Raw genomic sequence first — 15,043 nt, forward strand, 5'->3', positions numbered from 1 at the left:
AATCCCGGTGTCGTTTCTCTGCGTCTCAGATCTGCCGCCGGCTCAACGGCGTTCGATTCACCAGCTGCAAAAGCGCCAAAGACCGCACGGCCATGTCGGTGACGCTGGAGCAGTGCCTGATCCTGCAGCACGAGCACGGCATGGCGCCGCAGGTCTTCACGCAGGCCCTCGACTGTATGCGCAGGTAGGACGACACAAGGACAACGCAGCAGAGGGCGTGCGACTTTAAAGCCGCCGCCGCCGCCGCCGGCTCATCTCAAAGGGGGCGCTTCCATATTTTCCGTGGGTCGTTTACTTCACCACAGGTTTCCGTTTATCTGACCTCCACGTCCACAGGAGCCTCTTGCCGTGCGTGCGTGTGCGTGCGTGTCGAGTGCTCGCCGGTGTGTTTGTGCGTCGGCTCTTCTACGAGTCCGCCCCTCTTTGTCTCACCTCCGCCGTCCTTTCTGTAAAAGAAACGGCACATTTAACACACAAAAAGACTCACAGAAGTGACCCGAATGAAAACGGTGACGGGCGGAATTCATCGTGCCAAACGGAGCTTTATCCGTTGTTACAGCAAACGGGAATTTGGTTGTTTCTGCTCAGGAGGACAGAAGAAGGTCCGATTGCTCTCAGACACAAATGAGCGATGATAAGTTTCAACCTCGCGTTTGTATCTCTGTGACTTTGTTGGGTTTCGTTGTGAAAACACCGGTGTGATCACAGCTGTCTGCGTCGTTCGCATGACGCCACATCTCTTCATCTCTTCACCCCCCCTCTTTTCTCCTCCTCTCCCTCACTCCCTCTCTCTGCCTCATCAGCCAACCAGCATGAAAGCAGCTTTTTATCATTATTAGAGCTTCATGATGGCTGCTAGGAAATTGCACGATGCACGATGGAAAAAGCTTAATGTTCTACCCTTTTCCTCCATTACACCATTTTTCCCTTCTTAGCTGTGATAAGGAGTTAATAAATATAAATATATATAAAGACAAATGTGCACGTTAGCTTTGTTGGCACGTTCTGGTTCTTGTCCTTTAACGGCATGCAGGGACATTTGGTGTAAATGAGTCTCTTCTAAAAGTCCCCGAACGTCTCATTTAAAGTGTGTTTTATTAGACATTTTTCTCCTCATCCCATGTCTTAGAATTTATAAACATGGTGAGTTTTTTTTCTTCTCTCCTTTATCTGATAGATGTAGAAACATCTTTCTTAATTTCTCTTTTTCTCTTTCTCTTTTTCCCCCCTTTCTTCCTCTGCTTCCCTCTGTGTTTATTATCTTCGTCATGATTTGGATTCCATATGATTTGTATTAATCATTGTTGTGGTCGTTATTTCTATCACGTGGGAACCGCTGTCTGTCATTGTGTTTTTGGCTTCTTTGTGGGGTCACCTGTTACTTTCTGTCATTTCCCCCCTTGGCCTCCTCACGCCGTCTCTTCCTCCTCCTCCTCCTCCTCTTGTTCCATCTTGCAATATTTTCTTTCCCCATTTCCTCCCCCTCCTCTTTTTGCCCCTCTCACCACATCTGTTTCCTCGGCTCCTTTTTTTTTCACTTTTATCTATCAAACTTCCCCCCCACCTCCTTTGTCGCCGCTCCGCGCCTCCTCTTCCTTCACGTGACCCGCCAGAGTTGGCACGAGGGAGGGGGTGATCCAGAAGAACCTGAGCGGCTTGCTGCCGGTGCGAGACCTCCGGCTGGACCCGGGCCTCCTGTACTCGCTGCCCCTGCTGGCCCTCAGCCCCAACCTCCTGGTGGTGTGGATCTTCCTCAGCGTGGCCTACTTCCTGGCCAAACTCCGCTGCAGCTGAAGGGGCCACGGGCGGCTCTCCACGCTGCTACTGTGCAGCATGTACATACTGTCCCACCCGGACTCTGGCTTTCACGTAGCGGCGCCCCATGCGTTAACCGCAAAGCTCCAGCGAGTTTGCATTTTGTTTAAGGGCGCTTCCTTTTTCTTGCGAGCTGCCAAAAAATAATAATATCACGGGTTTGCTTTTGTGAGACGGCGGATGTGGCCAGAAGCTCGAGGGCCGAACCTGTGTGTTGCCCTTTAAAGTGAGTGAGACTCGCTCTACACAGCATTCGGGTGCCTGTGTAGATTCGACAAGCCGCTTTATATTTCATGCAGTGGTTTCCCAGGCGCTTCTCCAGGCGAGTCCAGGACGGCTCTTAACGAAGGTTAGAACAGGTAAAAGTAGACGCATTTAAGATGTATAAAGATGGGGTCAAAGGTGAATTGGCCTCTATGGTGTGCGTGCTGCATAGCGCCCTCTGATGGACAGATATGCAGGTGTCTTGACGGTAACTTTTAGAATAGAAATCTTTGTTTGTGCAGTTTGTTTGGCTGTAGTAGCGGGAAAACTCTTAATCTGTGCCAAAATGAAGTAACTATATGTATTTATTTACATTTGTACATATTTCTATGCAGTACTTGCTGATTTTCTTCCTTTAAGTCTTCCTGCTTCTCTAGACAGAACGAGGTGTTTGACCTCTTCATGCACTTTCCAGCTGACCTCGGGTCACTTCTTACCAATATCTCCATTTAGACTCAGATGCCTCATTTCAGTTAACTGTGTGTTTACTTCTATTTCGTGGGATTAAATGTTTGGTATTCTTTGCGTACCTTGTGCATTAGCACGACATGCCGGGCCTTTCGTTGCATTTCCCTGCGTAGCAGAAACAAAGTCCGATGGGCTGATGCTGGAACGCAGCTCCGTAGGATATTCGGGGGAGTGTGTTTGTTTGTGCACAGCGGTGCCGTCGGTTCTGTTCACGAGGACTCGTTTACATTCATTCAGACGTGAACTACAAGTTGCAGCTTCAGCAGTTTGTTTCAGCTTTAAAGCGTCGCGTGAAGGAGCCGATGAGCGGATGGGGAATGTGTGCCAAATGCTTTGTGAGCTTGTTGGAAGTGGTCGTTTGATGGTCATAGCTTTCTTTGCACGTTAGAAACCTGCTCAGTGGAGATCGATCTCTTCCTCTGTGAGTTTGCAGGCTCCATCTCATTAACATCGACCCACTAAGGAAAGGGAGCAGACCCAGAATAGCCTCCCGTGGGAGTGATGGCTGCTCCGGTGACCCTCTGTACTCGAATGCGAGTGTGTGAGGATCCGGGAGGGATTAAATATCTCTCGGCATACTTTCCTGTGCTTGTTTTTGTATTTGTCGCCTGGTAGAAGCACACGTGTGTTGTAAATTCCCACTTTGTGTATCTTCAGCGCTTCAACCTGAAAGGTAGCTAAAATGTAAAACCCTTTGATTTAACTTGTCACTCCCTGTGTTTTAACTTTATTTCCAGTTAAGGACTACCTCTGTGAGACGGAAGCTATAGAGTTGATATCAAAGAAGTATATATTCATTTATAAATGCATTTAGCAGAGAAATGTGTAGTGATATAATCACTGAGCAGCAGGGATGTGATTATTTAAATGATTAATATCACAATTATTTTGTCACACTTGTGTGTAGTTCCACTAAAGTGCTTCCTCTTTTGAGTCATGACAGTTTGAGTCATTGACCTTCTTTGTCTTTGTTTTATTCTGAAGAATCCAGATGTATCAGAGAATATATTTGCATTGCTGCACATAAATCGTATTTATGTATTGCCAAGACGTTTGCTCCATGTTGTCTTAAATTATTCCAAAGCAGATTATCTATAATCTACAATATTATCACGCTTGTGCTGCTGTCACTTTATATTTAAAATGCAAGTTTATTTTGGTTTGTTCAATTTGTACAACCAGCTGGCATGATGACAATTTGCACTTTTGCTCTGATCCCCCATATAAGGGATGTTTAAAACATAAGTTATATTGTGTGAACATGCCATTTATGATGGTAATAACCTGTAACAATAACTGTGTTAGTTACCAAATGACGTGTTTCTCCGTTATCATCTCCAACTCCGAATGTGTTGAGTTTCTATGGGTATATTTCAAAAGTGACAGATGATGATGATGATAGAGTTGATGCTCTAAATGTACAATGAAGCCCAGAAGCCCTCCAGTCGCAGTGTCCCTGAACGCCCCATCCCTGCTGTAAACAATAATTGATATTATTAAACAACAAACGCCCCGTGCATCTCCTCCTGCATCTCTTCACCGACTCTAACTCCTTCTTTTCTGCGTCTTGTGTGTGTGTGTGTGAGCGCTGCTGCAGCGCGTTAGTTTATTTAAAAGTGTTTACTGGCCTCTTCTGGCCGCCAGCTGCTCGTTTCTCTAACAAACGAAGCGATGCGTCCTTTGAGGACCCGATGCATTACGTCATCAAGTCATTTGTTGAATGAACACGATCTGGACTCCCGGCAGAGTAAGTTTCACTCCTGCTCGTCTCACAGCGACCTTCACCTCTTCATTGGTTTCACCCTCGTCTCTGCTTCGTTTCTCCTCAGCGAGGGCTGCAGACGTGAAAACACCGTGAAGAACGTGGGATGCCGAAAGTACGCCTTCAACTCGCTGCAGCTCAAGGCCTTCCCCAAACACTACCGCCCCCCCGACGGCACCTACGGGAAGGTGGAGACCTGATTGGACCACATTCTGCGTAACACGCTGAACGTTGAGCTGTGTTTTTTTATTTCTTATTCTGAAGATGTACTTGAAACTACACTGCCTCTTGATACCATCCATATCGCCCCACAAGTGAGAATCAGGAGGACCTCCTGCTTAGATTGAACTAGATAGAAATAAAAGAGGCCGTTGTCTGCCGTCGACCTGCAGTATTTGTACAATTGAATGTCTAGAAGCCTTCAATGAAACTTTATTGTTGTTAACAGAATTCATGAAAATATCAAAAACTGGTACTCGGCCCAAAGCCGCTAAAAACGTGTCACAGATATATGGTTTGACCTTTATGCCTCACAGGTCTTTGCTTAATCATTTCACCGTCCCTTTGGAATACAGAAGGCGTTACTCGCTTACGGGTTCCCCTTCGCAGAGGGAAACGGTCGAGAGCGTCCTGCTTGTTTTACACGCCACCTGCAGAACACGTAGCACCCTTCAGCAGAACTTCTGTGGCGCCGACCGTTGAGGAGCTGTAACTTGGTTGAATGTGAAGAACACTGGACTGAACTTTGCAATGACGTCACAAAGCTGCCAAATTAGAAAATAACTTCAATGAAACTGAATCTTAATTTGATGAATGAATCGATTGTTAGCGGGTGCAGACGGGCAGCTTTGTGTTCCACGTTTTGTTTCTATGCAATTTGTTTGACATTATGTGAACGAAGCACATGGCGTTAACAAAATAAGACATTTAGAGCTCAAATAAGAAGCAGCCAAAGCGAGCTAAGACGTATTATTTTGCGTTGGGACATTTCTTGGCATTTCCTCACCGTTTATTTGCAATGACCAATCCGTAGCACACGGTGGAGCCCGCGCTCCACCCTCAGGGACTGAAAGGTGAAGCACTGTGTCCCACTCGCTGCAGAAAGACATCCGTCCTTTATTGGCTTCATCAATCAAATGAGTGCTTTTTGTTGTAGATTATAATTACTTTCTGTGAGGAGAACATCTGTGAAGGTTTGAACGGGGCCATTTTTTAGAACTTGTCATTCATCATCTGTTGCTGAAATAAATATGTATTTTGTTTTGTTTTTATATTTAGACACATATTAATTTTACAGTAATGTATCAATGTAAATTGAAGTATTAACCTTGACGATTTTCATGTCAATAAAGGTCACTGTTTAAAGCACCACAGGAGTTAAGAGCGCTCGTAAATTTGATGAAAATGTTACATATTTTCCAGCTTTTCTCCGATGCAGCGGTAATTGGTTGGTCGTCTCATCTGGTCTTTGCAGTGAAGAGGCACCAGGATGCAGCCTGAACTCCCAAAGGTCTCTGAAACCAGAAGCAACACGTGACACTCTGAGAAGCCCACGCGTCCACCGATCTCCAGACCGCTGTCCGTGTGGCTTCCTGGGTGCTTTGCTATCACGCTGCATGTGTTCTCCTCAAGAGTCATGAGCGCGTGTGTCCTCCCGCGGCGCCGTGCTCCGTGACCTCTTTCACAGCCTGAAGGGTTTTATTCCAATGCTGAAGTTCTTTGTGTGTGCACTCATTTCCCCCCCAGCGTGTCCCTGCAGCCCCCCTTAATTCCATTTCATGGGAGCTCGTTTTCCTCAAGGTGGCTCCAGCAGGTGTGTGATTGTGTGTGTGTGGGTGTGTGTGTGTGTCTGCATGATGGAGGCGTCATCCGATGTGTGACCAGAGGGCCTAATTGCAACAGACCAGATGAAAGATCCTAGAAGTTTGTTAAATGTTAAAGCTGATGTCTGTGGGAGGGAGAGGGGGGGTTGTTGCTCTCATACTTAAAGTCTCACCCACGATCATCGATTAGTTGAGGTCACGATTGATTAATTCACAACAACAGTCACATGAAACCCTGAACGAATTGCCCAACACCCCCCCTTCCTCTTGCGGGTGGGTATAAATTACGCAGCGCGCCCTCCGCCCGACACAACACGCACCACCCGCCATGAACGCCGTCTTCCTCATCGGCCAGGTCACCGGCGTGGCCTCCGTCTGCTGCATCCTCCTCTTCGCCGTCGCCAGGCTGCTGTCCCGCCGGCGCGGCGGCGACGGCGTGCAGGACGGCGACGGGCGCGCGGTGCTGATAACCGGCTGCGACAGCGGCTTCGGACACCAGCTGGCCCGACGCCTGGACCGCCAAGGCTTCGTGGTGTTCGCCGGGTGCTTGTGTCCGGAGGGGCCCGGGGCCCGCAGCCTGGTCCGGGAGAGCTGCGGCAATGTGACCGTCCTCAAGCTGGACGTCACCAGCGACGCGGAGGTGCAGCAGGCCAAGAGGGTGGTGCAGGAGAACCTGCCGGAGAAAGGTGAGGGTCCGAAGAGTGGAGATGGTCATTTATGGGAGAAATCCCCCCCAAAAATGAGACAACGTAGAACAAATCTAATCGATCAATACTGTTCGAGTTACTTGATTCCATCTCCGATTGTGTAAATGACCTTGTTTTTAGCTTTGTGTCTCAATCTCAAAACTTTTAATTGACTTATTTAATTTCTCAAGTGACTCGCAGTTAATAGTTCACTGGTGAGTCATTTATATCTGTTGTTCCTTAAATCAATCACATAATGTGAATTCGCAATGTTGTCGTTGTGTCTCAAATGTTTCAATTCTCAGTTTGATCTGCATCACATTTGATTTAATGCTTGGGTTTCATGCATCATCTGTCGTGCAACGTGTCCCGAGGGGTCTTCAGACGAGATAAAATCATCCGCTGAAAATGGAACGATTTCCCCGTAGTTCCCCATGTTGACTGATGCCTTCAAACCATCTGCACGCTGCACGTCCTTCCTGAAGAATTACTCTGACCCACTGTAACAGGGTTGTGGGCCGTTGTGAACAACGCCGGGATCACGGACTGGGCCGAGATCGGGTGGAGCTCCATCGGCGACTTCCAGAACATGGCCGACGTCAACCTGTTCGGCCCCATCAGGACGTCTTTTGCCTTCCTACCTTTGATCCGCGCCTCCAAAGGTGAGCTCAAAGACGGAGCCGCGTCAGCGACCCTCGCCGCGCGGCTGCGGCTCGTTTTTCAAATAGACGTATTTGCCGTTTCAGGTCGGATGGTTTACACGTCGAGCATCTTTGCCTTCTTCAACTGCCTGAACATGGGGGCGTACAGCGTGTCCAAGAGGGGACTGGAGGCCTTCGCAGACTGCCTCCGGGTGGAGATGGCCAGTTTTGGCGTGAAGGTACAGGCAGAAAAACGCACGTGTGTTTTGGCCGTATAGCCTTTGCCAGGCGAGAATTAGCCAGCTAGCACGTCGACGTTCCCGAGAACTAAACTCTTGTCTTTCCCGTGTGCAGGTCAGCATCATCCAGCCGGGGAATTTCGGCCAAGCCACCAACATCCTGAAGGCCAAGACGAGCGTGGACATCTGGGAGAAGTTAGACGAAGAACGCAAGCGGCTCTTCAACCGGCAGTACGTCGACGTGGCCAACGAGTACTTCACCGCCACGTGCAAGAGCGGGTTCAAGAGCGCCGACATGGTGGTCGACGCCATGGTGCACGCCGTCACCTCCGCTCGGCCTAAATACCGGTACCTGCTGGCCTCGGCGGCGGACACCTTCTTCTTCCAGCTCTTCCCGTTTCTGCCCACCGTCTTTACCGACGCCGTGTTCTCGTTCAGCTCCATGTACGCCAAAAGAGAAGAAATGCTCTACGCCAAATAGGCTGCGGAGGAACCGGCGTGTTTTTGGGGGGGCTTCTGTCCTTCTACGTACATGTTGCACATTTGTGAAGATATTTTCATGAGTCTGTTGTTTGGTTCTTGTAATGTATTCACTTTTTTTCATTTTATTATCAAAGGATGTAAATACGAATCAATAAAAAATGTTTGTTTCAACCATCCACTATTTTTAGTTTTTGAAGCAGAGAAAAGAAAACCTTTGCTCAAATTTTGGGAGTAGCAAATCAAAATTTGGCCACTGAGCAACTCGAATATCGAAATACAGATGAAATAAGACGCTGAGACAGACATGAAAATGTCTCTCACAAAGGTTCATGTTTGACCGATGAGACAAAGATAAACTTCTGCACACAATCCCCCCCCCCAACCCCATGGTGGAGGTAACGCCATCACGGTTATAAACACTATGCACATTGAAATGATCCCAAACATATAAAACGTTTACCTTCCAAAAACTATGATAATATGTGCAAGAAACAATACTCCTAATTCAACTTTTCCTCCCCGGTGCCTGTGTGTATTCCTTCCTGTCAGTGACCACCAAACTAATTTAGTTTGATTAAGTCCAGACCAGAACCTCCCCCCCCGCCCCCGAGGTTTGAGGTTTACTCAAACTCCCTCCTCTTGATTATCTGTTTTTTCCTGTAACTCACTCTGTCCAGAGAGAATTCTGCCGCCGCGCCGGGAATAAAGATCAGCTGAACCAGCCACAGAAACCTTTCATCAACAACAAGTTACAAAAGACACACTTCATCGCGCCTGAAACGCGGCGCTCCCTTGTGCTGGTGTGACATTGAAAAGGCTCATGAGGTGCCCGATAGCCTGCGGTTAGGTGAGCGAACGCGTAATCTTGTATTTACAGATTTAGATTGAACAACTAACCAGTCGGAAAAGCTCAGCAACACTTCTTCTCCTCCAAAATGCAAAGAAGCACTTTATTCGTGGACTCTTAAGGGCTCTGGGCTTAAAACATGATGGCTAACTTTAATGGGCCTCAGTTTGCGAGAGGATTAACAAACACTCGCATGCTCGATGAAGCCCCAGTAAACTCATGGCAGCACGCTGCACATGTTTTCAGAGATTTGTTTAGTCTCAAGTTCTCTCCTGCCTGAGAAGTTAGGGTTTAAGTGTCCTCCGTGTATTAATGCATCTATTCGTTTTCCTTTTTGAGTTTTCTTCAACAAGCACTAAACCTTAAGGATGCTCCGTTTGGCCATTTCGCTCACCGGCCCCGTGACCCGTATTCATTGGGGAGAAATAGGTTTCTGCGGGTGCCCTTGCCCTTTTCTGGATAAAACGCGTGTCCATTCGTTGGATAAACTCAATCTTGTGACTCAGATTCGTGTCTCGGCTCTTTTATTGGTTGCTTCCCTTTTCACTATACATAGTTGTTACACACTAATAAATGAATCAAAGCAATGAAATACACAATTTAACATGTTGAAATACGTTACGTTGAGCTGTTAATATCCTATTGCATATTCTAAAGTATAATATGGTTAACAGCTACTTTCATGCAGTGTCATAAGCCCATCAGGGTCTTCGTAGTGATTGTGTCCAAGTGTCCTACTTCACCTTGCGGCTGAAAAGAAATCAGGACATGGATTTTTCTCCAAAATGCATAACAAACAAATGACAACATTTTTGTCAGTTTGTAGGCGACATTAAAAACCTCTCACCTTGCTTTAGTAACACAAAAATCAATTACATCACAGTTCTTCTTTTTCAGTCATCAACTCACTATTTGTGAGTTTTCACATTATATTTGAGTTAATTTGGGCTAATTGACTACGGCATCGTCCTTTTAGCCTTCCAATGTCATAACAGGCCAAGTAAGATTGGGAAGAACTACATTTTCCTGAAATCCAAAGATATTTTCAGTATAGAAAAGAACACACGTACCTGCTGTCTTCCACTTGTTTGCAGGAAGACATTTTTATAGCTATAACAAAAATGTAGATTGTCAATTAACCGTCGTTTGAGTAATATCTCAGGTAAAAATACAGATTCATTCATTCTGAAATCATTTGAAACGTTTGTGATTGATTGATCTGGTTCAACATCAATTTAATTAGGCTAATAATTCTGATTTTCAATCTGGTTCTAAAACATCCCCGAGAGCCACGGAGGCAGGAAGAGTCCGACGGTCCCCAGGAGACACACGATTACAAACATCCACAGGAAGATCCGGTCCACAACCATGGCCACGTACTTCCAGTCCTCCTTCACCTGTGGAGACGGAAAAACACACAAAAAAAAGATTTGACGCGAGTTGAGATGAAACCATCTCCTGTGGTCGGGTCGGCACTCACTGAGAGGTCTGCGTCCTCGGCTCGGAGATGCTCGGCGATGTAGGTCACCCCCTCCAGGGCCGACACCACGGCAGGGGACAGGGCGCAGGCCGCCGGGCTCCGGGCCGAGCCACGTTCCACGCGGAGGGCGTCCCAGTCCGAGGCGAATGGGGGGTTTCTCCGCGGGAGGAGCATGTGACCCATAGGAGGAGAGAGGGGGGAAATCCTCGGCCCAAACCGCCCCAGGTGAGCTGCGTCCGAGTAACCGTGGAGACGGCAGTAGTGCGTTTCGTCCCCGCTGCCGCGGCAACCGTCGCCCTCCTTCTGGTAACCACGGAGATCTACGTCAGACTCCTGGGTGACCCAGGCGGCCGAGCTGTGGGCGGGGCCCGAGGTCCGGAGGGGGAGGAGTCTATCATTCAGGTGAAGTCGCCTGAGCCCAAAAAAGTGAGGACGACATTTTTAAATAGTCATTACTATTTAATAAAAAAAATATCTGAGAATGGGTTTCTACAGAAGCCAATTAATTGATTGTCCTGCTTCCGAGAGCCCCGATCACTTAATGCAGGTTTAGGAGTTAAGTTTGTCAATAAGAAAATGCCCCATTTTGAGATGAACACGTGCTTCACGTACAAGCCCTTCCTAACGATTACGTCTACTTAATTCAATTCATCTTAATTACGTTCGTCGCCATGTTGTTGTTCTCAACAACCATCATGTTAGGAGAAGGGTCCTTTCATCCCTAGACTTCCATAATATCGCACCTCTTTCCGGGACTAGAGGAGTCGCCCCCTGCTGGCCAGGGGAGAGAATGCAGCTCTACCTTGCCGGCCTCACGCCGTGTTCTGGACGCTTCATGCACAGCCAGCGGGGAACCGCCGACAGGAAAAGCCCGCGGACCCATCGGGGCATGGCGTGGGTCTCCGACGAGCGGTGGTGCACATTCAGCGCGAACACGGTGATGACGATGGACAGCGTGACGAAGATCATGGTGAAGAGCAGATACTCCCCGATGAGCGGGATGACCAGCGAGGTGGACGGGATGATCTCCGTGATGAGCAGCAGGAAGACGGTGAGGGACAGCAGCACGGAGATGCACAGCGTGATCTTCTCGCCGCAGTCCGACGGCAGGTAGAAGACCAGCACGGTGAGGAAGGAGATGAGGAGGCAGGGGATGATGAGGTTGATGGTGTAGAACAGCGGGAGGCGGCGGATGACGAAGTAGTAGGTGATGTCGGGGTAGATCTCGTGGCAGCAGTCGTACTTCTTGGTGTTGTAGGTTCCCACGGCGTTCACAATCGCCCATTCTCCGCTCTCCCAGTAATCCTACAAGTTTATCAGAATGTTTGATGGATCGCCCAAAGATATCGTACAGATATTCGTGGCCCACAGAGGAAAAATCCAACCTGATAACGACGCTGTTGGGAAAGGACAATGGATCTCCAAGGAGGACAATGAATGTTTGTCCCAATTTCCTGTAAATCACCATCTTCCAATATAGGACACGCTAGAGAAATGCCAATTGTGTAAAAATGAAAATGGAAAGAACCTTGAGGTCCACGGTGTCCTCGAAGGGCTCCAGGTCAATCTTGGCGCGGTCGTACGTCCAGGAGCCGAACTTCATCTTGCAGCTCTGCTGGTCGAAAGGGAAGAAGGTGACGTCGATGGAGCAGGAGGACTTGTAGATGGCCGGGGGAACCCAGCGGACACGACCCGTGTGGAAGACATGGGCCTTGGTCATGTGGGTGACGGCGAACTCTCCGTCGGCGCTGGAAGAAGAGCACAAGAGAGGGGGGAGGGAGCGTAGCTTTGACACGCGAAAAACAAGACGGAATCGACGCCAATGCCAAGAAGTTGGGGCATCATGTGAATAAAGAGGAGGACTTTCAGCCGTTTTTCTCAGCGGGGCTCCCACGTTTCCATCTCATTGCGTTTCAAACTCAAGCGCTGTGTCAATAAACCTCGAGCGTTGCCCCTTTCACACATAAAATGTTGAACATTCGGCTGAATAATTGATCAGCCGAATGTTAACCACGCTGTGTTCATGATGCAAACTCATTTGCAGAAACGCTGAAGCGGGAGAAAGTTTTCTCAGACCACTTTAAGGATGAATACTTCCCCCCCCTGGGGGGGGGACGGAAGCCAGACTCTTGACTAAATCCGTGTGATGCAAGATCGCTGCAGAGATGCAATACAATCGGGTTTGTCTATTCATCTATTCAGGGAATTGCAATCAAGCTGCACGGCTCCATGTGAGTGACCTCCGCTCACTCGACGGCGGTCGAGGGCGACGTTACGGATCGAGCGGGTAATTGATCACTACCGATCGTTTCCAGCCAGGAGCTCGGAGTGTACTCGTGTGTGTTGGAGTGTGTCCTGGGCCGCCTGCGGTTGCGACACAGCCTTCTTTGTATCCAGAAAAATGAAGACAAGGGGGTCCAAAAAGAGGACCTCTTGTGTACAAAGGTTGCCTTTTACTCTTAATTAGTCAACTATCAAAGCAAACGTTCTTCCTCTTCCCCCCCAGATGTGTGCAAACTGCTGAATGTTTGTTACTTGTTGTAAAGCACGATGTCCGGCACCCAGAGCAGCTCAGAAGGGACTCTGATGGACGTCACGTTGTCGAAGTCGGACGGGCTCCACTGCAGCTTATAGTCCGTCCATTCCTGCCAAAGGCACACACGAGTTAAAGCGATGAAGCGCTGAGCCCGCGGGTCGGTTTCCTCCTCACCTGTTTCAGCCACACGTTGGTCGTCATCATCTGATTTTTCTCGTCCTGTTTAGGCGCCAAGCGTCGAAAAAAGCAAACCACTGGGTTAGAATGGATCGTTAATTATTCGACTGTTGGACATTTAGAAGGCAGAGACTAGTGTGATGTTTCTTTTGGGCGGTTCCCACCACGTCTATCAGCTGTGCGATGGACAGGCCGAACTTGACGATGACCACGTCGGTGATGTTCCGCGCCGGACGCGTCCACTTGCTGTAGCGGCGGAACAAGCTCCTGAAGAGTTCGTCCTCGCTGTGGACGCGAGTCCAGTCCTCAGCCAGAGCTGAGGGACAGGGACGGAGACGACAGACATCAAGTATCGGGCCCCGGTTTGTAGTTCAGCGCCCTCCATTATTATTGCGTGCACATTCAAAAATGGCCCTCATTTTTTTACATTTCCTTGCGTCTTCCTGTATGTCCTCTGGGGGAAACAAATCCATTACATAAGCTTTATTGTTCATAACATTTCAGACTGCAATCTACTGACTTTGAGTTCATTTTATGTCATGCGGACAAATCATTGGACATAATAGATTGGATGGTTTTATATTTGTGTTGTGGTTTAATTCAGGACTAATTGTTTATCTTTAACACAATTCTGTATGTCGAGGTTCAATGTTGAATTGAAAAAAGTTGGGTTTAGATTTAATGATTTGATTTGATTTATATGTGTCATGCTGTGAAATGATGATGCACCCTGATATTAGTATTGTTGAGGAACAAATACCGCAAAGCATTATAAAGTCCAGTCCCAGATATTACAAAAACACTGTAAGAATCCCTCCGTTTATTTTATACTACAAGGTTAAATTAAAATAATCTATAGTCAAAACCGACACTTTTAGTCCAGATAGAAATAATATATAAACATGTTTCAACATATTTCTTCATTCCTCCACGTCGTCGGAGAGTTACGAATATTACCGCGAAATTATGACATTAATGTGGAGTTGTGGAATTACGCACAGACGCTTCTATGTGATACAGGAGGACGAATACTGTATAAATATTATTACATGATCGGTTAAGGGATATTGTAAGAACATCAGCAGTGTTTCGCTTAACAAACAAACAACAAAACATGTGTTAAATATCAGCGCGTCGCACTCACCCAAGTTGATGCAGATCCAGCAGCGGTGAAGCGCTGAAATCACTGTGAAGTCTCTCTTCAGCTTCATTTCTATAACCGGCAGAAATAGATCACAGATCCGTAAAATAAACGTCTTAAAACATGTTTCGCCTTTGTTTCCCCGTCTGTCGTGTTCGTGTTGGACCTGCTGGATGGATCGTAACCTCCCGGGTACATGATGAGTACCTGTCCTCATATTCCCACCTCAGTCTGTCACAGTGCTGACGTTCAGGACATTTATAAGTCGATACAGCTTAATGCTTAAAGTGTAGTGACCGTCACATAAATTATACCTGACTGTCACTGCACTGTGAAACCACAGCACAACTTCGGTATAAGTGATTTAAGCAGGAATGGAAGTACTTTGATATTGCGCTCGAGTAAAAGTATTTTTTTTTCCAAATATTTCGAATCAAGTAAAAGTGTTTAAATGTACGCATATGAAACAAAAAAAATGACCAGCCAAGACGTATTATGTACACGCACTGTGAAGCATAAATTGCACATTAAAGGTGGTTGTTTAAAGTTGTCTAATTATAAATCAATTAGTTCATCTCTTTATAATGTTAGGATCATGTATGTAAGCATTATTATTGTATTTCTTCATTCCAATATTTATTTAGATTTTTGTGTGTTCTTAGTTTAATAAAAAAAGTATTA

The 15,043-nt window shown here is 47.2% G+C and overlaps 2 protein-coding genes and 1 pseudogene across 36 annotated transcripts in view; 2 read left to right on the forward strand and 1 right to left on the reverse strand.

The window, feature by feature from the left end:
- Window positions 1-5,685, forward strand: part of LOC120817098 (inositol polyphosphate-4-phosphatase type I A) — a 26,310-nt gene extending 20,625 nt beyond the window's left edge. For 19 of the 34 annotated variants that reach the window (XM_078102421.1, XM_078102433.1, XM_078102414.1 and 16 more), the window contains 2 exons: window positions 30-184; window positions 1,614-4,078. In XM_078102421.1, the coding sequence (XP_077958547.1) occupies window positions 30-184; window positions 1,614-1,794 (336 nt within the window). In that variant the 3' untranslated portion in view covers window positions 1,795-4,078. Of the gene's footprint in view, window positions 1-29; window positions 185-1,613; window positions 4,079-4,376 lie in introns of those variants that run through there. The other 15 variants (XM_078102429.1, XM_078102445.1, XM_078102440.1 and 12 more) reach the window with 1 other exon arrangement.
- On the forward strand, window positions 5,200-8,357 carry LOC120817201 (D-beta-hydroxybutyrate dehydrogenase, mitochondrial). Its single transcript, XM_040173137.2, has 4 exons — window positions 5,200-6,818; window positions 7,328-7,480; window positions 7,565-7,698; window positions 7,814-8,357. The coding sequence occupies exons 1-4, from the start codon at window positions 6,461-6,463 to the stop codon at window positions 8,177-8,179; spliced, it is 1,011 nt and encodes a 336-aa protein (XP_040029071.2). The 5' UTR covers window positions 5,200-6,460; the 3' UTR covers window positions 8,180-8,357.
- Window positions 8,358-10,045: 1,688 nt separating this feature from the next.
- Window positions 10,046-14,615, reverse strand: LOC120817165 (neuronal acetylcholine receptor subunit alpha-2-like; annotated as a pseudogene). Its single transcript, XR_013467645.1, has 7 exons — window positions 14,366-14,615; window positions 13,386-13,537; window positions 13,044-13,263; window positions 12,037-12,256; window positions 11,311-11,813; window positions 10,509-10,920; window positions 10,046-10,425 (listed from the first exon to the last, which is right to left on the reverse strand). The product of XR_013467645.1 is annotated as a neuronal acetylcholine receptor subunit alpha-2-like (transcript).
- Window positions 14,616-15,043: the final 428 nt, after the last annotated feature.

The sequence above is a fragment of the Gasterosteus aculeatus genome, chromosome 1 (assembly GCF_964276395.1).
Source record: "Gasterosteus aculeatus chromosome 1, fGasAcu3.hap1.1, whole genome shotgun sequence".
Classification (NCBI taxonomy): Eukaryota; Metazoa; Chordata; class Actinopteri; order Perciformes; family Gasterosteidae; genus Gasterosteus; species Gasterosteus aculeatus.